The following is a 24,896-nucleotide window of genomic DNA, read 5'->3' as shown; positions in this document are numbered from 1 at the left end:
AAAATACAACTTCACACATGCAAGTGCTAAAATAAACAAGAGTGACAGAAGTTTTAAGTTATGGCCAAAACAGGTTTTTAACAGTAGTATTTTCATCACGTTGATGATGCCGTCTACTTTTTAACTCAACAGTTTAAAAAAGAAAAACATACATAAATACAAAAGTCCTTTACAAATTCTTTTTATTATTTCAGCATAATAGTAAGAAGCCTCTCCTCTGATTTTCATACAGTTGAAACTAATTGGATCACAAGGGTACATATTAGTTAGCCCATTTTACAATAATCATTTTTTTAGGAAGTTATTCTTATGCACTCATTTTCCTACACAAAATAATCAATATCAAGATCCTATCTTAACTGAGGACCATAACTCTGCATGCAAGACTAATAAAGAAAACAACTAATCTGTGATAGCTACTGTTATGCTGTTGTTCATCTAATACCATTATCAATATAATTTACTACAAATACCAGGGACTTTGTATAAGAAAGAAAACATTTTCTTGTGGTACTACTGCCTCTAATGTCAAAATTACCAAGCATTCTGGGCTCTCAACTGTACTGATCCAAATTGTTCTGTCCACCTTCTGTGTCGAGCTGAGGAGAAACAGGCTTTGTCTAAAACCTAAAATCTAGTACAGATTGAAGGAAAAAAATATCCATATCTCTTTTTTGTCTTTTTTCCTTTCACTCCAGTGTTTACAATTTCGTCAGAATAAAAAAGGTCCTTGAAACAATCATCAAAATGTGATGAGAAACTCTCAGACAAATAAATCCTTTCATCTGTCCGAAAAAAAAATAAAAACCATAACCTTATAAGAAATGATCCAAGACTCAAGGATTCTATTGCATTTTAACCATGAGAATGATAATACTAAAAACAATAAATGACAAAAAGGTATTAACAAGTGATGTCAACTATATACTGTATTGCCCTTTAGCCGTTTTCAGTATGTGCTCGCACCAGCAGTGTCCCTTCCACAGATTCGGAATAGTGTTTCCAGAGCAAATTATTTTGTTTCTCAAACTTGGCCCCTTTGCTGCCACAGGGTTTTACTTTATCTTTGAAGTCACTTGAAACTGAATCCCATCTTTGTGCACACTTTAACCGACACACAACTTTGCCTTTATATCACTGGACCACTTGAAGAAAGCTTGCCATTAATACTTTTGGTACAATATCACTCAACTCAGTAATCTGCTTTGTTTTTGTTTTTTTTTTTTAACAGAACTGTTCATCCCACAATTCAGAGGCCAGCTGAAGCACTGTGAGACTCCAATCTGTACATTTAGTCTCAGGCTTACCCAGGCCATTAAAAAACTATTCTTTCAGCTAGGTCTGATCCAAACAGGATCATAGTTGCCAGCAGATTATTCCTCCCACTCAGCACTGACATTTCTGGGTCAAACAACACAGGACAATGTGATCACTAGCTTACCAGCCACAGAAAGGATCAAGTTTGAGAAATTCTCCAAAACAAGCAGCAAAGCGGCCCTTCGTCGGCCCTCTCTTTGCCGTTTGACTGTCAAACACTTGCACAGAGTACGATCGAAGTTCATCAAAAGGTAAAAGAAATAGTTTGTTACAATATGATTATTTGTGTATCTGCAACTTACTTAAGGCTAAACCCAATAACATGACAGACATCCATTATTACACACCAACCACATAATATCTGGATGAAAAGGCAATTGTTAGTGTGTAGCAGAGTCAAGGAAGTGTTGATTCTGCTATGGCCCACGACCAGCCAAAGCACTGCAGTGGGAAACAATTTAGCACTACCGACTTCTCACAATGACTGTCAAACTCCCAGGGGGCTCCTTTAGGATTATATACTGTGTTACATCGTTATCAGTAACAATGACCCAAAATGTTATCATCATAAAGACGACCTCTCAACAGAACAACACGTTAGTCCGTTTTAGCGCCACTTAAGCCATCAACATTCAGTAACATGACAGCTTTAGGATTTAAAAAAAAAAAAGATGATGAAAGGCTAGTAAATACATCTGATCCACAATAGTAAAACAGTCGAGAAAAAGGCAAACAAAATAAAAATGTTAAAAAAAAAAAAAAAAAAAAAAGAGTAACATACTAAGGCCACAAGATTTTGTATACCCCCGCTAATCTCACAATGTGACAATCTGTAAAAACAACATGATGGGACTTCAAATGGTCAACCTGCACCATTTTACACCAGGGTCTATGGAGAGCTAGGAGAGACTTTTTTCTGCTATAGTGCTGGAGATGTCTGTATATATACCGTGTATATATACAGCGGTGCGTACAATAGCACATACTCTCAGTACATGTAGAAGGAGGACTCGCTTAGGCTGCCATCCTGATCCATTTCCTGAGTCACCAGCATGTCACACACACGACACAACAAGAAATAAACATGTGACACTCCTGAGACCCGACTGTTCATGTCTGACACACACCTGGTCAAGCGCAGGTCGCCCTCTCATTGGACAGTTCTCGGAAGTCCTGGTTGACAGTTATTGATATTACTTTTTTTGACACACTCACAAAATTACTCAGGTTTCCTCAGGACCCGACTGCAACAGGAGTAATAGACGGTTTTTGAACAAAATCCTAATTTTCAGTTTCTTTTTGGCCCATTTTGTGCATGAAAAGAACCATCATTTAAGCCTAAAGTGAAATAATAGTAAACATTTTGAATTATTTACACAAAGTAATCATTTATACTGGACCTTCCATTATGATAAAGTCGGGAAGCCCTGTGTACTGAATCACATTTATACCAGACCATGCCTTCAGTGAAATGTTTCAATGCTCAACACTATATTAGCTGCAATAGCAAGCAACTCTGGTCCAAACATAGAATGTCAACAGACTAGTTTCCTGCTTTACCTGGAAGGAAAGGTCAGTTCTGTTAGCTTCAGTGATATTCCTTTCAAGTCAAAATGGGCCATGTAAGAAAAATTAGAAAGAAGCTCAAACACGCTTCTTTACCACTTTATCCCATTTGTTGCTAACACATCAGGATAAACAATACCCAGTGCCCTTCCCGAGTACCACTAAATGCCGATATTTTTTGAACAACAATAAAAAGTTTTTCTCTTTTGCAAAAATCAAATAGATTAAGTACAAAACAGGACCACTGTTCATCACAGAAAAGTCTCATCTTTTAAAAAAACAGGGAAGAAAAGGAAACACAGTAAAAAGTCAACAAAAACACAAATGTCCCGCTGTCATTATTAATCCCAAGACTGGAGCTGCAAGATCAGTCTGTGCTAGAATGTGGTGCCACTCTGCACAGAGCTGAGAAGAAGAAACCCTGTGGCTTGTCCCGTCTCTGGCGCTGTTGTGGATGCAGGGAAGGTGGAATGTCAGACCGCCAGCCGACCCGGAGGCGGATGCAGGGGACTCCAGGTTGGGGGTGCAGGTGGGGGTTCTTGGGGATATGGGCGGGGTTCGCAGCACGGCTGGTTCTCTACTTTGGCTACGCTGCGACCCTGGCACAACCGTCGATGCCGCAACAGCCGGTCTGTGCGTGAAAAGTTCTTCAAAAGATAGACATTAGACAAGGTTAATAATCTGTTTAAACAGTAATTAAGATTTAAAAAAAAAAAAATGACAACAGAAATGTTTTAAAGGAGAGAGTTGTCACTTAAAGAACCCAGAAAAAAACAAACAATCTATGGGAGAATGCCAAAGATTGTATTTGTGTGACATGCTCAACCCTTTCCAGCCAAATTGATGGAAATCAAGCATTCATGTTGTCGCACAGATATGGGTGTGGTCGTGAAACTGTGCATGTGTGGTAGAAATATGATTTGAGGGAAAAACAAGACTGAATCACCATCAGTTTCAGTGGGATTCATCAGATTTGACAGGGGACTCTATACATGCAGTTTTTATGCTCCAGTGATCATTGAAATTGCAGTTATTGCTCCCTCCTCTTTCCTTCAGATGGGTAGCTGATCTTGTTAGCCCAAAGTAGCTGCCTTATGGTGGCATTGAGACTTGACTGCCAGAATTTTTACAACAAGAAACAGGTCTGTTTTAAAGTTCTTCTCTGTTCATTGATTAAACCCCAAAAACTCATCGGTGTATAAAATTGACATATTTTGAAGTTATTCGATAAAAATTAACCCTTTCTGCCTTCAAATGGCTTAGATGCAACTCTACACATTTGCCTTCTTTAAAATGTGACTGTTTGCTCACCTTTACCACTTTTTCTGCAGCTCAAGCACACCAGCTCACTTACAATGCGGCTTAAACACTGTAAAACTACTCTTTGCTACACAATGGGGCAACTTGTGATATTGAGACTAACTCAGTCATACACGTTTGAACTACAAACTGATTCTGAAGAAGAATAATGACACAGAAAGCCCCACTCTGCAAGTTGACCGGATTGGTTCATTAGGCTTGTTACATGTGAACTTCTTGAAGTTTGAATCCATATTTTTGACGATAACAAGGCAAATAACATGATTTTCATGAGAGGAGATTTGTTAAATATTCTGAATATTGATATGGCACATTTCAGATATTCAAATGCCACATAAAGTGACACAAAGATGCAATAAATGAGAAGGCAAAGCGTTACAATAGGGTCAATCTGTTGTGTTCACTCATACATACCTGCTGGCACCGTTCGCACTGGTAAGGCTTCTCCCCACTATGGACACGCTTGTGTCTCTCAAGGTGGTAGCGCTGAATAAACCTCATATCACACATGTCACAAGCAAATGGCTTCTCTCCTAAAAGAGCACACAAATACACAGTCAATGCATCAATTTTAGCGTGTTGTACCAACAAACTGTGTGCAATTTTTACTTACTAATCTTTCTTTGCAGACTAAATTTCCAACACTTAAAAGAAGTTGGAAAAAGTGCCCTACCAGTAAAGTTCAACAGTGTACTTTCAGCATCTGAAACTGATATTCTTAAAGGCCTCGTCATCAACTCATTATGTGTAGATCAGAGTGGAATTTGTTTTCGTGGCCCAGATCTACGTTACATAGTGGCCCCACAAATTGGGGCAAAGTTTTTGAGACTGGTTCAACATCCCATCAAATGACTTGACAATCCAAACTCGAGTTTGTTGTGACCAACAGCGCCAGTGCCTTTCTCAGTAACAAGGGTACGGTAGAGGAACGCATACCCGTATGAGTGAGGCTGTGTCTCTCCAGGTGGTTACGCTGAATAAACCTCATGTCACACATGGAACAAGCATACGGCTTCACCCCTACACACACAGAGCAATATATTAGCCCTACCACCCACAAGTGCAAGGAATACAAATTTCAAGCTAGCTTTCGGCTAAAATATCTGCACAGATAATAACTTATCCTACACATGTATGTAGTGTGTATTTCCTTTTTTAGAAATAATGTTGAAATGTTCAGTCATGCAAGTAAGACTATCAGTTTAACTGTGAATAGTTATATTTTGACACAATATGGAGCTAAATATGTCAGATTTTAAAGCAAAAACACCAAAATCTGCTGTATGAGATCAACATGTCAATTATTGTGTTTTCAGTCACCTTCTCGATTGTCAGTACAAAAAAAAAAGAAGTTCTCAGCATTCTCTCAGCTTTTAATCTTTTGCACCTATAGTTACACCACAAATAGCACAGTAGTAAATAATAAATTGAGGCGTTATCCCTGGTTATTAAGTCCAATTGGCATCAGATGCTACCAAATGCAAATTCTAACTAAAGGTAGTTTTGTAGAATTGAGAATTGTGTGTTGTTAAATGCACTGATTTCTGGGAATAAAGTTTAGAGCGAATACATTTGTGTTCATGACAATTTTAATGGATGGAACTGGATTCGAAAGGCTTAAGTCCAATCCCACGCTGAAAGGAGGCCTACTGTGCAAAACTTTAAGCCTGAATCTACATTTACAAACAATGTTAACATATAGTAGCATCTCTATCTGGATACATCATCTGGGCAATGACATTTGACCTGTGCATCATTTACTTTTGGTATTAAAAAGAGTTTGCTCCTTATCTCAATTGTCCCCACATTGTAACAGGACCTCCATACGTAAATTATTTACCTGGTCAACTTGGCAATTAGCATGTGGTGCGTCAAGGGAAGCAATGCCACGGACAGATGTCATTCATTTCTAAATCACTTTTGTTGATGGAAGACTATTTGCCTCTTGGACCACTTGGAGCTCTTAGAAGAGCCTTTCATCTTTATGGCTTGAAAGGTAATACATGATGCATATTTCATTTATACCTGGCTAACATCAAATCCCAATCCAATGCCTTTTACCTTTTCCAGATAATGTATGAAGGTACAAATCACTTATGGGTAAATGGAGTAACAATATTGCTAAATTTTTTGCTAGTCAGATTAGCTTTACCAGAAGTGTGTAATAGACAACGCAAACAATGCAGAGGGAGACGCATACATTTTGCTGTTCAGTAACTATAAACAACTGATTTTAGTTTAGGTTACAGGAATACGAAAAGAAGATTAGATCCTCATCAAGCATCTTACTTAAAAGTAACTCACCTAAGCATGTGTATATGTTTTGACCACCAAAAGAATCCCTCATATTGGCATAAATAATATTAATTGGTGTTAAGTAATTGGTGTTCTATATATTGTGACTATTTTGTAACTACACAAAGGTATTCCTCATATTGCTCAGTAAAGACTAAAAGATGATCGACAGTACTGTGAAAAAGTTTTAGGCATTTTAGATGCAACACAATACCACCATAAAGGTCTCTGATTGGTCCCAAATTTATTCTGCAGCATGACAACACGCCTAAACATACAAAGTTCTAAAAAAGCTATGGCAGGGACAAAAGTATGTGGTTCCAGCAGAAGATGGCACGGCCCCCACACAGCCCTGATCTGAACATCATGGAGTCAGTCAGGGATTGCACAAAGAGACACAAGACATTGAGAAACTCTAAACTCACAGGAGAACCAAGGCAAGTTCAATGAGATAGAACAACCTATCTGCCAAGCATCCTAAAAAATTGAGCCCAAGTCTAACTGGGAGAATTGGTTCTGTTTAAAAGGAAAAGCATGGTCACGCCATGAAATGATTTGATTTAGTGTACTTCTACATACTGAACTTTGTATGAAGCTAATCAATAAATAAAGATTATTCATGGAATTATTTTTGGAAACATCCTCGCCGTACTTTTAGTGCCTAAAACCTTAGCACAGTACTGTATCTAATGTGAGAAGGGCAGGTGCACGGACCCATACCCGTATGAGTGAGGCTGTGTCTTGCCAGGTGGTAACGCTGAACAAACCTCATGTCACACATGGTGCAAGCAAAAGGTTTCACACCTAAACGCAGAGCATGAATGTGTTATTTTCAGGACGTTTAGTTCCTGTTTCTCAGTCCATCAATCAGTCAAACATCAAATAACAATTGATGGGTTGTTAACCACTTTTCACTTCTTAAAACTTTCAGTATTGTTCTAAAAGAATGCATATTGAGGTTTTGTTTTCTTTTTTCTATAAATCCAATTAAAAATACATCAAACTGTGTTGATCAAATTTCAGATCCACAACTAAACACATCTCATGAGCTGATGATATCACAGTCCTATGTTCATTTACACGCTAACACCTGCTTTAAAGTTGCCTTCACACACGTACTGCAGGGTAGCCTCAATCCGAGAAACATTTACTATTTACAGAATAATAATAATCGCCTCAGACAACTGAAACTATATCTGACATTATACAAGTACAGGCTGATCTCAGTGACATGGGTAAGGTGGGCGGGCGCCTACCCATATGAGTGAGGCTGTGTCTTGCCAGGTGGTAGCGCTGAAAAAACCTCTTGTCACACATGGTGCAAGCATAAGGTTTCACACCTAAATGCAAAGTAGCAATATTTTATTACTTTACCTCAGTTTCCATTCTTTACCAAAAAGACCTAAACTATTGGTTATTAACCACACACTTGCCAACTCATGCAAAAATATAAAAGATATGTCAAATGTTTCCTTTAGGTAACACTATTTACCAACAATAACAACTACACAACTGACCATTTTACCTATATCACCAATCAGAATGTTTTTGCCATTAGTTTTCTAAAATATTATAATTACAGTCTTGGAACACTGTAATCAAGACTTTCACATTTGTGTACCTCTTGTTAACAGCTTATTGGCTAAATAGAAATTTAATCATGCCAAAATTCAACTAGGCATTTTTCTCATTCAGTGTAAAATGCTCTTCAAGTAACTGAGAATTTAACCAACAGTGATCTTGCCTGGTAAAAGTGGGCTGATGAAATCATATCCCAGTTCTAATTGCTAGTTCCAACAGTTGTGGTCATCGAAAATGCAGGAACGGAAGAGTTTTAAATGCAGAGGCCAATTTCTTCTGTGATGCTGGTTTTTAATAGTTATTTACCCAATTCAAAAAAAGTTTCAAGGTGCTAGATGTTCTGGACATGATGATTCATTTCACGTAAATGACCAGTGTTTAAAAACTAAAAACGAAATACGCTTTGAAATTGGTGACACTTCTGATATTGGCACAATTAAGTTTATATACGAGGGACCAATATAGAGTGAGAAGGGCAGGTGCACTGACGCATACCCGTATGAGTGAGGCTGTGTCTTGCCAGGTGGTAACGCTGAACAAACCTCATGTCACACATGGTACACGCAAAAGGTTTCACACCTAAACGCAGAGCATTAATGTATTATTTTCAGTCTTATTTGTGTTCACAATCCATCAATAAGCAATACATTTAAAATATTTATTCGGAATTGATGGGTTGTTAACCACTATTACCAATAAATTTGTTTTAGTTATATTTTTTCTTCCACTTCTGATAAAGAAAACATCAAACTCTGAACCAATTCTCAAATCCACAACTTAACACATCACATGAGCTGATGATGTTGCAGTCCTGTTATTTCATTACACACTGAGATTTGTTTTTACGTTACATTTACGCACATACTAGTGGGGTAGGTTTGATCAAGATCATTCTTCAGGTCAGTTTAAGAGAATGTGGATAACTACCATAATTGGCTGAGTCTGTATCTAACAAAATGTAAATACAGTCTGATCTCAGTGACATGGGTAAGGTGGGCGAACGCATACCCATATGAGTGAGGCTGTGTCTTGCCAGGTGGTAGCGCTGAAAAAACCTCTTGTCACACATGGTGCAAGCATAAGGTTTCACACCTAAATGCAAAGTAGCAGTATTATATCACTTTGCCTCACTTTCCATTTTTAATTTAGGAATTTATATTTACACTATTGGTTATTAACCACACAATTGCCAATTCATGCACTAACATACAACTTTTTTTTCACAATTCCTTTATCGATTTGGTAGTGTTGTAGTAAATACAACCATGAAAAAACTGATTTCTGGTTATCCTGCTGATCTTAATTGGTAATGGCGAACATCAACACCTAGGAAACCTTGTTAAAATACTTGGTCCTTAAATACAAACAGGTAGATGTCTAAAGTGAACTAACAAAGTAAAATGTGCACACTTAATGCTAACACTGAATGTCATGGGCACGGTGCACGGACCCATACCCGTATGAGTGAGGCTGTGTCTTGCCAGGTGGTAACGCTGAAAAAACTTCATGTCACACATGGTGCAAGCATAAGGTTTCACACCTAAACGCAGAGCACCGAGAAAATTATTTTTATGCTTCTGCAACAAAGAAAAGAATAAATCTATAATCCTATTTCAGAAATCAAAAGTGCCAGTCTAAGCTAAATTGATATCTGTGGTTAATAACCAATGTCATACCTTAAGGTAACTTACAGGGCTATAATATGATATAATATGATGCTTGTTTCAAATTACAAAAAGAGGGGCTCTAAAATCCACTTACACAACACATGAGCTGATGATGTCATCTAATGAATAATTACACTTAAAAAAATCTGATCCATCAGAAATTGTGTATGAATACAGATACTTAAAACTAGATCAAGCATACAGATGTTGCAGCATCCTAATCTTGTGACTGGGTTAAGATTGGCAGACGCATACCCATATGAGTGAGGCTGTGTCTCGCCAGGTGGTAGCGCTGAAAAAACCTCTTGTCACACATGGTGCAAGCGTACGGCTTCACCCCTATACACACAAAGTACCAACTTTAGCATTAAAAAAAATTCAACTGCCAAAAATGATCGACATTAAACTTTACTAATTGCTTAGTAAAGTTTGGTTGCACTTATCAGCGCCTTTTTTAAACTGGAAACTCCAGCATGCTTCTAAAATCCGGTACTCCAATTGGAATCGGCGTTTTCACATCCCATTGATGATAAACTAACTGCTGAATGTCTTGGGCCAAAGTGAAAATTTGAAAAATTGAGGGATAATGAAAACATCCTGTGTAGAAAGCAAAATTGATGTTTTTTTCAACAACCAAAACAACCTACCAGATGACAAGCCAAATAATTCAAACAAAAATCAAAGTCCCCAATGGGCACGTTCCAACTAGCACAACAGAGTTTTTCACACTATGCCAATAGATACTTGGGATCATATAATTTCAACATACCGCATACAGATTTCGGAGAATAGATTTGTGCACATTAATACTTGAATTTCTGTCACGCTGATCGCAGAAGTTAAGACAATTTTAGGCAGTTGGCAAACAGCTATGCACAAGACATTAAGTTTGAACATTCATTTTGCAGAGCCACTGTTGCAATTAACCTTAAAACTGACATACACTGATAAAAACTGTTCTGAAAATCGTAATACAGAATCTAGTTTGTCATATAAGCAAAAATAAACTGCTCGGTCTTCAAATTAACTGCTATGTAAAAACTGACTCCAAAATGGAGAACATCCTAATACAAAATGTGTTTACAAACATAATAAATGATTCATACCAGAAGATTATGACCATTTCTTTGAATGTGAAATGACAAAATGACTAAGCTGAGTAGGAAATCAAATCTAAATTTACATCCTCTTTTTAAAAATTTTACCTAAATATTAACTAGTCCCATTCTAAATCCCATTCCTATCACATGAGACCTTATGCAGCATTTCCCTTATAGGTCTAGGCAGCTCGACAAGATCACATTACCAATACACACCTCTAAATTTAGACTTAAACCGCAACTGTTCCAAATTAAACATGATTCAAACTGCATATCAATACGCGAACAAAAAGAGTCACAGCCAATATAGTACTGACTTATTTTTAGATATCGAAATACACAAACCTAGAATTCCAACTGCAGTCTACATAGTAACACACCTTCAACACAGTCAACACCTTTGTTGACCTTATCTGTCCAGTTCCTGAATTTTTTAAATTCTAAAAAAAAAGCTTTATGAACAGTGACTGAAGTTCTCACACGGTTTTAACATGTTTTAATAATGTGACTGTCACATTTTCAGACAGAAGAGTGGACTATTATTAACCTATATTATATTGTACTAGTATTGTATTATAATAACTGTACTACACTTTGATCACAAAAATAGTACAAGACTATCAACTTTTCTAAACCATTTTTGAAGTCTTGCTGTTTGTTGGAAATATTCACACAAAACTTTTTCTTTTGCAGTACTCAAAGCTGTTCTGTTTTCACAATGAAGACTTTTCATTACATCAAGCTACTCGGCCAACTGTATATTCCAGGCTGCTAGTATTGTAATTCTTATTTTTCACTTGGATAACAGTTAATCATTTAACAGTTTAAACAAGACACCAAAACTAAAACTACAAAACGCAGAGTGTCATGGTCATCATGTCATTTCATATACAAAGTATGGAGAAAGTATTATTACATAAGCAGCAATGAAGATTATACATAATGCTACATGACAAATTAGCACTTGTCAGTAGTGACAGAAAGTAATACAAACTCGAGTTTGAAGCAGCCATGTAAGCATTAATGTGGGCCACATGCATGACCACAGTCAGGGAGAGAGAGGTTCAAGGTTGAAAAAAAATGAGGACATACCTGTATGAGTAAGACTGTGTCTCTCCAATTGATAACGTTGTATAAACCTCATGTCACACATGGTACAAGCATATGGCTTCACCCCTAAACACAACGCAACAACGTTAGACAGATTTCAACACACTGCTGAAGTTCATAAACACCAGGATGTACAAACATAAAGCAATAGTTTAAGATAGTTGACTTTTGCATGCTTTTACACTGACAAAATTCTTATAAAAGACATTACACAAAAAAAGAGTCCAACTTGCAGTTATCTGCTGAATCTTAGGTACATCATCAGTTAAGGAACAGAGCTTACACACTGCAGTTTGGTTTTGCTTGAGTAACATTCAGATGGTCTGAAAACACCATTTAAATTTCATGTTGAAGCCTGTTCGAGATGCACCACTTCACTTTATAGTCAGGCCAACCATTTGTATTTCAGCCTGATAAAATCTAAGAAAAGGCAGCCTTTCTTAACTGCCATTTTAGACCAGTGACGCCTGTATTTTTAGGGTAATGTCTCTTTCATCACATTGGCTATACTGGACTCAACAATGCACATGCAGAAGTACCATTACAGTGTTAATCACAAAACAAGGAAACTGACAGTGTGTCACTTTTTCAGTGGACAGTTTTCCAACAAAGCCTAAAAATTTGATTAAACATCTTTTAGAAGGGGAAATTAATTTGCCAACAGTGGGATGGTTATAGTATTGTGTATATAAATGGGCTTATTAATATTTTTTAAAAATCATGTATAAATTGCTCATATGAAAGGTTTAAATAGTGAAAGGGAACAATGAATTCAAGCATACCAGTATGAGTGAGGCTGTGTCTTGCCAAATGGTAACGCTGGAAGAACCTCATGTCACACATGGAGCAAGCGTATGGCTTCACCCCTAAACGCATACAGTACCAAAAAAAAAAAAAAAAAAAAAAAAGGTTCTCATCAACTATGTGCACAAAATGTGTAACTTCACTTACACTGGTCACTGTTATTACATTACAATGTCATGTATTTTCAAAACCAACTAATTCTTAAAGATACAAGTCATAATATGGGTCACGTCAACTCAAACAAATATAATACATACACCAGAGAGGAAAGGAAAGCAAATCTTCTAGCTCTTAAAGTTTCATAATCAATAATACAGATGGAGTACAACAAATTTCAATTTGCTTTGAGTCTAAGTATTCTCACAGGTAGATGATGCATACACACAAGTGCAAATATCTACAACCCTGATACTGACAGGTGAGAGGAATAAGTAAAACTTATACCCGTGTGGGTGAGAGTGTGTCTTGCCAGGTGGTATCTCTGGAAAAATCTCATGTCACACATGGAGCAAGCATATGGCTTCACCCCTGCACACACAGAGCAAAATATTTTGTAAAAAACAACACAAAGTGCTTAACAGGACACACTCACTTAACTTATGTATCCAGACATGCCAAAAGCAGTGGCAACGGTATGGTGTCACAATATACATTCAGCTAACATCTTCTAATCTGTCAACATGCTTGACAAAAAAGGACTTCAATCAAGATATTGTTTCCTCAACTTAATGCAACTGTTTTAAAGCCAATCTGTTTTGCGTAAGCCGAAAAGGTCTTTAGACCCAAATCAAGGTGTAATTTAAAGGCACTGTGGATAAGTATTAATAGAGGTAAAATGGGAACTGCTGTCCAAAATGGTGCGTTAAAAGGTTAAGGATACAACTGAAAGGCATTTTCCATATGCCACAACAGTTAAAACAGCTTGATGCTTATGAATGATTCATTCTATAGACAATGGACCGATAAACTTAAACTTGGGTATTTGGGCACTGATGTTGCAAAAAAGGCTGAACCCGTACCCGTGTGAGTGAGGCTGTGTCTTGCCAAGTGGTAGCGTTGGAAAAATCTCATATCACACATGGAGCAAGCGTATGGCTTCACCCCTACACACATAAAAGTATATGAATATTAGCTAGAAACAGAAAAAAAAGCTTTAACACATAACCATCAACTCTTCCCTTAGAATAGCTCTTCTTTTGGTACTGTGCATTATATCTTAAGCCTGTGGGGGGGGGGGGGGGGGGGGGGGGGGGGCAATAGTTTTGTCTTTTTGCTGTAGTTATGTATATTGGGACTACTAGTGAGTAATTTCAGTCAAATAAAAATATAGTAACAAAGCAATAATGGCACAGAACAAAGTAGAGTATTCAGCAGGGGAAAAGCTGAAGTTGTTTACACTGCTATGCCCCTTTATGTATTCACACTAAGCACTAAAAATGATAAGTTTACGATCCTAATACATGTCTCGATACCTCTGTTTTTAAATGTGAATTTTTGAAGCTGCTTATCATGCTAGTCATCCTAATTCTGTTTACATTCTTTTAAGTTAACACACTTCTACCTAATGAACTAAGGTAAGCAGACGCATACCAGTATGAGTGAGGCTGTGTCTTGCGAGATGGTAACGTTGGAAGAACCTCATGTCACACATGGAGCAAGCGTACGGCTTCACCCCTACATACACAAAGTATCAACATATTAGCTAAGACGTTCCCTTAGCGTCACAAGGAAGCAACATTCAGAGGTATCAGATCACTGGGATCTGGCAGGCATTTCATTTAGTAATAAAGCTTCATGCGAATGGGTGATTTGTTATACCTCTAATTAGTAAAATTGTCTTTCGTCATGGGGAGCCGTTCATTTTCAAATAAACTGGAGTACATCATGAAACAAAAGCAGCAACAGGATTTAAGCCAAGTGTGTTTGAAACAAGACATACATGTGAGCAGCAAGAGAGCTTAGAAACACCTGAGACAGTGATCACACTGGCCAGCTGAAGCAGGTGCATTAGCGCATCCCGCCCCCATTTGCTAATATGTTGGGGGTATTTTGCCCGATGGTGAGTTTACTGGTTTTATCTTACTGCAAGTAGAAATTGACGTCTCGTGTATGGTGCATATGAATTTACGGCGGCATTAAGATGTGCGTTATTTTAAGGGTAGAGTGATTACGGCCTAGCACACCGAAGTAATGATCTGCTTCAACTTTCAAAAGCTTCCAATATGATCATAAAATCACAGCTGAAGCATTCGTTTGAGCAACTATTTCATAAAAATCTTCATTTAAAAAGTTACAGCTTAGAAACATGAGCTTAAGCATCATTAGTCTATATGTAAAGTAAGTGTGGACATCAAAGGACTATTCCCATAATATACCATGGCCTAAGTTAATGGGTTATTTCAATAGGACCGCTGCCCAGTTTACTTAAAATCATTTCAATTTATGCACCCCAATATTTTCTAAACACCAAAATGACATAGTCTGGCAAAAAAATCCTGTACATTATATATATATTTATATATATTGCAACTACTCACACTGTATCTTATTACAACGGTTAGAACATCACATTTTTTTTGAAAATTCTGCTGAGGTCTTTAATCACAATGGGTAAATCTGTCAAACACAAAATATCTTGATGAAAACTATATCTCAGTTAACGGGTATATAAAATGTGTAAAGCTAGCTTTAATGCTTTTGCTTTACTTGAGTCCCATATTTCTGCCAAAAAAGTAAAATAAAGAGACATTTAGGTGCACAGCAATGGTACAAGAGGGATAATGTACTTTGAGGGGTCCACAGAAGCAATTTGACTTAATATGGCTTTGTGCTGTTTGCATCTCATGAGTATTGCTATTTGTGTGGTATTTCTCCTAAAATTATATTTATTTTTCAAACTCTACATTTATATTGGTTGAAATCAAACATGTTTAGACAAAAATCAATGTGGAGAAAAGAACTATTTTAATTTTAAATCAACTTAACCCTACATCAACTGCTGATGTAGCTTTATGCACTCCTCAATCATCATAAGTATAGGACTCCCTTCAACAAGACAATGAATGATATGGTCATGATCTATTTAAAAATCTGTTCAGGGCCAGTTAAACATAAGCTCCCCATTTTTGTTTTGTTTCTGATTGACTCTTAAAGTGTTGTTTCCAGTCTGCATGGTTGCTTATACATCATTTGTTTGGTTGTTAGGTTGTTCAGAATGTAAATGTTTTTGTTGTCAAGTCTTCTTGAATAATAAATATTTGTTTCAGAGACTACCTCTTTAAAAAGTTTCTCAGCTTAAACTGGGTACGGTAAATGGACGCATACCCGTATGAGTGAGTCTGTGTCTCTCCAGGTGGTAACGCTGGAAAAACCTCATGTCACACATGGAACAAGCGTACGGCTTCACTCCTACACACACAGAGCATACAATTATTAGCTATTCAGTCTATTAAATAAGCGATGTGAAAAAAAAGCACAAGATGTATAATGTGGAAAACAGAACAGATGCGGTGCTGCAACAAAGAGCAAGTGCTTACTCAAACTACTAATAAAATATTAGATATAAACATATGTGCATATAAGCCATGCCAACTTAGTTGGGTAGATTTACTCAATATTAGTTTGGCATTGATATATTTCTTGTTGTGAATACTGGGGCAGTAGTCACTGACATGGAAGAACATTTAGGTTGGAGGTTGACTTACCCACAGTGCATACTTCTTAAACAATGAAAAACAAAGAATTTGTGAATGGGTGCAACGCAAATATTTACACTAGGCAAATGTTTTTCATTAAAGCCCTCAATTTTCATTTTGTCTAATTAAAATTAAAAACATAGTCCTTTGATGTCCATGCAGTTATTTTCACTGACAAAATCATGATTCCATACAAATAATATTTAAAAATACACAAATAAATGTATGAATTGTATGTTTTTGCGGCCTGTGCTTGGAGGCTTTCACATTCTCACACTGGGTCCGCAAGTCTGAGTCCACCTTCAAGTCCACTATCAAAAAGTCTTATCATTTAGCAATTTAATTTGTGTATTTAGTTTTACTAAAACAAGTTAATATTTTCAGATCTGACGAATGCATACAGAAAGACATGGAAATCGGAACATTCAATTAACAAAAGTGATCGTCGTCATACAGAGTGAAAATTATTTCTGTTTCAACTTAGAATACCACACACTGACAGAATTAACATGGATGTGTGACTACTGCTGGTGTTTGAATGTTGGGTTGGAAATCTAACATAGTCTAAACTGACCTCTTACTGTCAAACTGTTCTCAGGTAGAAAGTTTCCCAGCACGGTTTTGCTTCTAAATTGAAAGTTGGACAGGTGGCTGCATATTAGAAATACTTTCTAAAGTCAAAATGCAATGTGCATGGAACACTTCAGAGGAAAAAAGCAGCCAGTACGCTTTAAGAAAATTGCTTGTAGGGTGGTCAGATGTTGTCTGCTGTACTTGTGACCAAAACCGGGTGTGATGCAACATTGTAGTGCACTGTGAAGTGTTGTCCTGCACAAGGTGTTACCAGAGCATGCAGCAACTGCTAGATGGAAGAAAATGTAGGATTATTAGCCTGAGTGTAGATGCTTTTATGTGACCACACCATTTGAAGACCAGTGTATCAAGGAGGCATCTTTGCTAGACTAAACAAGATTCACATTTACATTAACAGCCTAAGTCCAGATAAATAAAGAAACTCCTGTGTTACATGTTAAACAGAAAATGAAACCTTTCTTAATAAAACAGAATGAGGCAAAACAAAAAGCAAAGTACAGATGAAAACAAGGACAGCTGTTTTTACAGACAGTTCAAACTTTTCATTTACAGTAGCTTTGTTTTAAAGTCACAACAGAGGCTTATTTTTGCCTGCAAAGGCACAAGAGCTAAATTCTACTCCACAACAATCATCTAAAGAAAATGAGAAAATTGCCCCCATCTAAAGAAAATGAAAAAAGTGCCTCCATCGTCTCTGTGATCCTCTAAAATTGTGTATCATCTCAAATTCAGCAACATTTCTATGGCTGCCAGTGAAAATGTAACCTATGATTAAGGTAAATAGACATTCAAAAAGGTAAACATTTTAGATGCTGACAAAAAAAGAGTTTTTAATAGTGGACTTTGGACTACTGGACCGCACAGAATTACACTACCTTCTGTAATTTTTTCCTGGTGTTGGGGACAAATATTTAAAAGACTGTGCATTATATTTTGGGCTGAACAGATTTGGGGAATGGCTTTGTTGGAAATTACTGTCCACAGACAAAATGAACCCTGAACATCTGTCCATTGATTCAAGTGACAGACTAGATTTATGTAATATGGGTACGGTTAAAGGACGCATACCCGTGTGAATGAGGCTGTGTCTCTCCAGGTGGTAACGCTGAATAAACCTCATGTCACATACGGCACAAGCATACGGCTTCTCCCCTAAACCGAAGAGCACCAGTTTTAGTCAAAGTCCCCACAGATACCAATTAGCTGTGAGGAAAAAGCTATTACCAAACAAGGTTTTAAGCAGGCCATTGCAAAACCTCACAGTTGCTGCACACTCCTAGATTCAGTCCAACTCAAGCTTTCATAGCCTCTTTCAGCAAATCATTCAAGTATTTAGGCAATAAAAGCTGTTCTGGCGTAACTGTGAATCTGAGCTGTTCCAAGCGTGAACCATACCTGTATGAATGAGGATATGTCTCTTCAGGTGGTATCCACTCCTAAATGCTCCGTAACAGTGATCACAAATAAAGTTTTTCTGCACTTTGGACGATGGACCATTTTCATCTCCACCTGTTCCCTAAGGAGAACAGTAAATAACAGAAGATAAACCATTTAAATGTTGCCTCAAGAGTGCAATAATAATGAATATGAAGATATGGCACATTTTACACCAAAGACCATGGCAGAATTTTCTAAAGAATACCAACTGCTAACAGATCTGAGTTTGATGAAAACATAAAATTCCTGTCTTTAAATATAGGCTTATGATTGCTATTACACTCCAAAGACACAAAATCAAAGATCGTTATGTATATTTCTTAATGTATAATTTTTTTCTAAATCCTGAATTGTCCTTGGTGTGAATAAACACAACAGGAAAGTTTGTTTTGTATTTTAACTAAATGGAATTTACATTTGAATTGAGAAATACCCCACAATGGCCTAATGCCCTCGTGTTACTGCTCCCCCTGTTATGCACACAACTGCAGTTATTGTGCTCGACTTCACTCTGCTCCCCTCCCCCTCTTTCCTCTCTGGAGATCCTCCACCCCCTCCACATCTTCCCTGAGCTCCTCCCCCCACCCCCACACAAACAAAATGTGCACACAGGAAAGCTCCACGTCAGGCTCACTTGAATAAAGTTAAAGGCCCTAACAAAAAAAAAAGGGGAAAAAACATAGGTACAGGCAGCTAAAGACACATTCTAAGCATTAACAAAAAAAATAACAAGCATAGAAAAGACCATCCCCTATTTAGCAGTCAGAGCCACTGACCTTCCCTCCCCTTCCTTCTTGTTCTCGCACTTTACAGGGCGTTACTGATTTCCTGTTCTTTTTTTTCTGCTGCATGTCCTCGTTGGCCCTCATCTCTTTCTCATCCAGCAGGCGGGGAGCTTGGAATTCACCTTCCTTCCGGATAAGCTACAGAGCCAGAAAAAGTTAATTATTTCCTATTTTCAGAACTGCTCCCTTTAACACTAAAAACAGAATGTCTAAATGTGATGAAAATGAAGTGCTACATGTGAACGTCTATTATATGAATTGTTGTCACTGCTGGTCTCAGAAGGCGGCTGTGTGTGGCAGTGTGAGATTATAACAGTTGCTAATGTTAATAAAACTGACATGTTTTCTATGGTGTATATCCGATCTTTGATTTTCTGGTTATGGCATGTCCATCTGAATCAAATCTAAATTTAATGAAAAAAGGAAAATATTGTTTGTGGAGGGGAAAAAAAACAATGGGCCAAAGCAGCCTCTAAGACAATGACCATTTTCCGTTAAGTATAACCTGGTAGTGATTATGTCAGGACATTTTAATATCCTTAAAAGCATATGTGTCTCATTCCAGATTATAAGCTAAAATGCTACTGAAATACAAAGCATAGGTGGTTTTAAAGTAGGATAAATTATAACAACTGCATATCCATAATGATATTTTCAATTTCATAAAAGCAAAGGGGTTTTACACCCTTCAATATTAAAAGCACACAATACAACCCCCATATAAGGCCCATTTCTACTCCACATTTCCCATGTGGGTCCTAACCAGGGGTGGACAGCTCATTCCAGATGGGAGGATCATATGGCTCTGGGGAGCACGGTCAGGTCTCTCTCTCTGCGGTGGTGCATGGCCAAGTGGAGCCATCATTTTTTTGGGTGGAGCGGCCATGGAGCTGGCCTGCATCAGGGCCATACTGGAAAGGACAGCCTCGCAGCCCAGCAGTCCCGCCTGCAAAGAAAAAGAATGAAGAGCAGCACTTTACCAAATGTATCCAACATTTAAAAAGTCTTCAATTTGAAATGATCTGCATCTAATACAATATTTCCAGTCACATGGCATTTGCCAAGGTAGTCATCAACGACAACATCCTGAGTGACACAAGACTTGCAAGTAAAGTTAATTGTAACCACTTTGGTGTTCTCAAAACAAACCCATTTCATATGGTCGCGGACTGAGCTGCTGGGCAGATGTGACATTGCTGTGGTATGTGTGAGCGCAGGGACAGGGGTGGGGACAAGGTCATCCAGAGATCCGTCAGTCAGGATGGTCGGGCTGGTGGGAAGCCACACCCACCTCACTCATCTAGCATTAAAACTGAGGAAGAGGAGGATGTGAATGAAACAGACAAACATTAAATTACAACAGCATCACTGGCTGTCTTCTTTGTTACATATTTCAAAAAGATATAACACAAATATGCTCACAGATTAAAAAACGGACATCACAAGGTGTTTAGTGATTTTGGCAAATACTAAATTAATTATACTGAATAACTTTCCTCTTTCAGAGATACAACCGTTAACCATGGTAAGCAAGGGGCCGACTCCAAAAATTACGTGCTTCAGAGTAACTCCTACTCATGAAAAAAATCTGCTTATTACAAATTAGTGACTGGGACTACAACCAGATATCCTACGAATGTAACTACTGGGTGATACACAAAAAAGAATCTCAGAAAAAAATAATCAACTGATATATTAGTTAAATTATACAAATTTCACTTGCAACCGACCCAATATTGAAAAGACTCATAGATTATGATTACAACAGACTATTAATTTCTTTAAGCATGTTTACAATTTCAATCAAATAAATTTCCAATTCTGCATTTGAAGATGGTCTTGAATCACAATTCATTTTTTGGCCATTTCAGCTAGTATAACTGATAAACAAGTAATATTTCATACAATGAATTAATCAATAGCATGCTGAGTGATTCAGGTGCATTCTGACTACTATTGGGGATATCTAAAACAGTACCATCCTACATTTGGCTACACTTTTTACTTCAAATTTTCAAGTTAAAGAAACAAAAAACAAACAAACATTTGAGCCTTACGGAATGCCAAGATCATTGTCATTAGTACTACCTATGCTCCCCTATTGCAAAACCTATACACCTGGGAAACAGAACATTACAATCACATGGAAGCACAGTTAAATTTAACTTTCAGAAATTGGTAAGTCAAGTCAAACATTTTCCTTATACACCTGGATCCAACACAAGAGCACAACCATTTGGAGATACCAACCCCCACACACTCTCCTACATTAGATTATTACTATTTCATATCCCATTAGTTACCTCACCACATCTAATCCAAATTTGCCATTAGTTTACAAGCCATTAATCTGTATGCTGGCAATCCAACAACAAAGCACACCTTAATGTTCTCTGTATTCACAAAGATTCACACATAGCTTTTATTTCATTTGTGATCTAAAACACCTTCCAAGTTGTGCAAAACTTGATGTTTTATACCAGCCTTTATATAACATAATGCAAACCAGGGCAGAAGAATTTAGAAAAAAAGATTAATCTCATGGGGGAAAAAAATCAAACACCAAAGCACAGATGGACAAACTACACATTAATTTGTTTTGAAAATGAGTATGACGTAAGAGACAATTACTATTTTTACAAGCATATTTAAATCAAAGTCCTTTCAGCACATCACAACACTGACACATAAGCATTTTAAAACATATCAAGTATAATTTCTAAAACAAAAACAGAAAAATTCCTAAACCACAAAACACAATGACATTTTAAGGCACAAAAAAGTTGTTTGCATTTATTATCAGCTGCTTGAGTGCATTTCTGTTGTCTTCGTGGCTACATAGCGAAAAGCCTCCATCTCTGATAAATACAAATATATATTTGTACATCATATGGTTCGCCTAGCCAAGTACACAAATCTTAGAGAAAACGTGTGCCTCTGTAGAATATCTGAGTGATTCTACGTGTACTGCTGAAGGCAATGCAAAAAATATCATTTCTTATGTTGTAAACTATAAATACACTAAAGCATGAAAAGCTCTCGACTTTCACCCTTACTAATGGTGTACATTAAAACGTGGCTTTAACATCTTGACATGAGGTTTGTTAACTGGAATGCTGAGAGGAGGCCATTATTTTACCGAAAGACACAGCCCCCAACGCTGTGAAGGCTTTTTGCGGGTTTAACGTTAGGTTTTAGCTTAATTTGTGCATTAGTTCAACTAGGCTACAAGTCAACTGTTACGCTTGTGTACCATCATAAAAGTTACCAGTGGCCAGATGAAGACAGAGACACACTTTAACGCGCTTTCGCGATTAGTTTTGGTTAACTAACATAAGCTAGCGCTGCTAGGAAAACAGACAGCTAGCGGACGGCTAGCATCGGCTAACGCTCGTTTAAAGACTACGGGGCTGCGTCAAATAGTTATTGTTTTTTGACATTTTTCTATATGACAGCAGAGCAAATGCAAATAAGTTGATATCATCTTGCACTGAAAATAAATGTCATTTTTCAGTTCGGTATAAGCTGGCCTTCGCACTACCACCCAACCTAACGTTAGATTTGCTGATGTTGAACAAGCTGGCTAACATCAGCTAGCCAGCAGCTAGCGGCTCGCTGGCGCCCTCGCCCACTGTAATGTTAACGCTAGTAACCGAACAAATTCTTCGCCCACCTGGCCATCTGTTGTGTGCAGCAGTCTAACGAGGATATTTATCCTGCACGATGGATTGAATGATGTTCTCGACACATTACTACAAACAAGACACAAGCTCAAGTGATCCAAGACAAGACTGAGCGATAGAGACATTCGTGATGGCCGTCGTTGCGAGTGCCTCCCCCTCCCGACGATTAAGCTAACATTTGTTAGCCGCGGCTAACACTGACGCTGTAATATTGTCTAAATCCCTTTGCCGCCTCCGCCCGAGCACGATTCGTTTAGAAACGAAATAGTAGCCAGTTCAATGCACGGTCGAAATTCACCGATCATCTAAGAAAAGAGAAAAGATATTTAGCTACCTTTCAGCTCGACTCGCCCGTCGTTTTCAGTGCCGTCTAGTTTACAAACACAGGAAACGCCACAGGATGTAACCCACTCCCCCACACAGCAGCAGCAGAGCCTCCTCAAGCGAAGAGAAAAGGGTCATCTTCTTCCTTCTGCTCCCCGGGAACAGAGTGTAGCTTGAGAGAGCGAAGAAACCGTCTTTAGTCCATTTTTACAACCGTCGTGAAGATGAGACGCCCATCTAACGCTGTGTGTTGTTGGGCTGCTGCTGGCCTCCCTCAGTTTGCAGCAGATTCAGGCTGAACAGACGCAGATGAAAAGGAAGCAGTGAAAATGACAGAAAACAGGGACGTGCAGACAAACAGTGGTGATTAAAATGGATCACTCCGCTGTCCCTCTGCCTCGTCTGACTAAAGTGCCTCCCTGGCTATTATATTAATTTTTTCTATTGTATGGCTGCAATCATTATTCTGGTCGCTGCCTCTTTTATTCCTTGGATACTTAATTAATTGTATTAAATAACCGTGCACGAGCAATGACGTCATTTTTAATTGTATCAGTATTGATTTCTTTAGTGGCTTTTCATTCTGCACTTTGCACCTTTTTGTGCATCACATTTGGTTTGCATGCTGACCTGAAAAACAGCCTCATTCTCATTAATCTGGCAATAAGCAAAGGGTGTAATGTTGGTTTTGTTCACTGTTGGCTGTGGATAGTTTAAAACTTACATGACTCTCTCAACCCCAAACAGTTTATGGGAGTTTTTTAATTTTTTTTTTAACTCTTGTTGCATATTTACTCACTGAGCTCATTTTCATGGAAATGTCATACTAGAGTAAAACTGACTCCACTATTTAATGTATTTTTAGGAATTATGCAAGAATAAAATTTAGCCATGCAGGAAAACTCCCTCTACCTATGAAATGTTTAATAGAATCTGAATTTGTCTGTCTTGTCAGAAGTAAACTGATGTTTTTGCTGTTGTAATGGAACTTTAAAGATAATTAATTTTCAGAGCATAGCTGCTAAAAACAGAAATAAGTTTGGTCATTGGCTTTTAAATTGATTAAAGTGATTCTGTGTTTTAAACATCACTTTTAGGAAGAAAAAGAAGTGAAAACAAAACGATTGCTTGGCAATCAGAGAAAATAATGTACATATAATCTATATTTTATGACAAGCAATGCAAATATTAGCTGATAAGTCTACATGTGCAAGACATTTCAGCCATTATAAACACCCAGTGTAATAGTAAACCCTACATAGTGATGATAGTGCATTATTATAATTGACAAACTTGTTCCATTTTAAGTTTAAGTTAACAGATGTGCAATCCTTTCATTAGCTAGAGGATGACAGTGAGTCAGTTTCACCTTAAAGTGAACCTGAAAGCCACTCGGTCATTGTCCCGACTGAAACACTTCTCTTGAGGGGTTCAGTCTGATTAGTTCACTTCACTGTAACAGCCTCGGGGTGGAAAAGAGACACTGCCTTGCTCAAAAACTTGAGCATAATGGATGCTTGCCACTGCCAAAGAATGAAAGAGCTTCAAATTAAAGCCACGATTTGTCTTCTTTCCACATCGTAAAGCATTATGAAAGAATTTGGTCAAATCAACTTAT

The 24,896-nt window shown here is 37.6% G+C and overlaps 1 protein-coding gene across 27 annotated transcripts; it reads right to left on the bottom strand.

Annotated features, from left to right (window-relative positions):
• Positions 1 to 165: 165 nt before the first annotated feature.
• znf740a (zinc finger protein 740a) lies at positions 166 to 23,653 on the bottom strand. 27 transcript variants are annotated; one of them, XM_023297661.3, is made up of 21 exons: positions 23,289 to 23,648; positions 20,421 to 20,583; positions 20,035 to 20,217; positions 19,263 to 19,409; positions 18,445 to 18,565; positions 18,118 to 18,201; positions 16,085 to 16,168; positions 14,351 to 14,434; positions 13,780 to 13,863; positions 13,205 to 13,288; positions 12,739 to 12,822; positions 11,939 to 12,022; positions 10,002 to 10,085; positions 9,536 to 9,619; positions 9,088 to 9,171; positions 8,575 to 8,658; positions 7,755 to 7,838; positions 7,219 to 7,302; positions 5,140 to 5,223; positions 4,618 to 4,736; positions 166 to 3,530 (listed from the first exon to the last, which is right to left on the bottom strand). In XM_023297661.3, the coding sequence occupies exons 2-21, from the start codon at positions 20,463 to 20,465 to the stop codon at positions 3,357 to 3,359; spliced, it is 1,965 nt and encodes a 654-aa protein (XP_023153429.2). In that variant the 5' UTR covers positions 20,466 to 20,583; positions 23,289 to 23,648; the 3' UTR covers positions 166 to 3,356. The 27 variants fall into 27 exon arrangements, with proteins under 27 accessions (XP_023153429.2, XP_023153430.2, XP_035798551.2 ...); XM_023297662.3 differs by lacking the exon at positions 23,289 to 23,648 and adding an exon at positions 22,945 to 23,258; XM_035942658.2 differs by lacking the exon at positions 13,205 to 13,288 and having other exon boundaries at positions 23,289 to 23,652.
• Positions 23,654 to 24,896: the final 1,243 nt, after the last annotated feature.

Source organism: Amphiprion ocellaris, chromosome 5, assembly GCF_022539595.1.
Source record: "Amphiprion ocellaris isolate individual 3 ecotype Okinawa chromosome 5, ASM2253959v1, whole genome shotgun sequence".
Lineage (NCBI taxonomy): Eukaryota > Metazoa > Chordata > Actinopteri > Pomacentridae > Amphiprion > Amphiprion ocellaris.
This window is presented reverse-complemented; position numbering and strand designations above follow the sequence as displayed.

What these genes read in the sequence shown, in the direction of transcription:
- znf740a (XM_023297661.3), bottom strand. Translation starts at nt 20,465, where the DNA reads ATGTCACATCTGCCCAGCAGCTCAGTCCGCGACCATATGAAATGG. An exon ending in TCCGCGACCATATGAAATGG is followed by an intron (nt 20,218 to 20,420) that starts GTTTGTTTTGAG and finishes TTTTCTTTGCAG; the next exon opens with GCGGGACTGCTGGGCTGCGA. An exon ending in ACACAGCCTCACTCATACGG is followed by an intron (nt 9,172 to 9,535) that starts GTATGGGTCCGT and finishes CTTTGCATTTAG; the next exon opens with GTGTGAAACCTTATGCTTGC.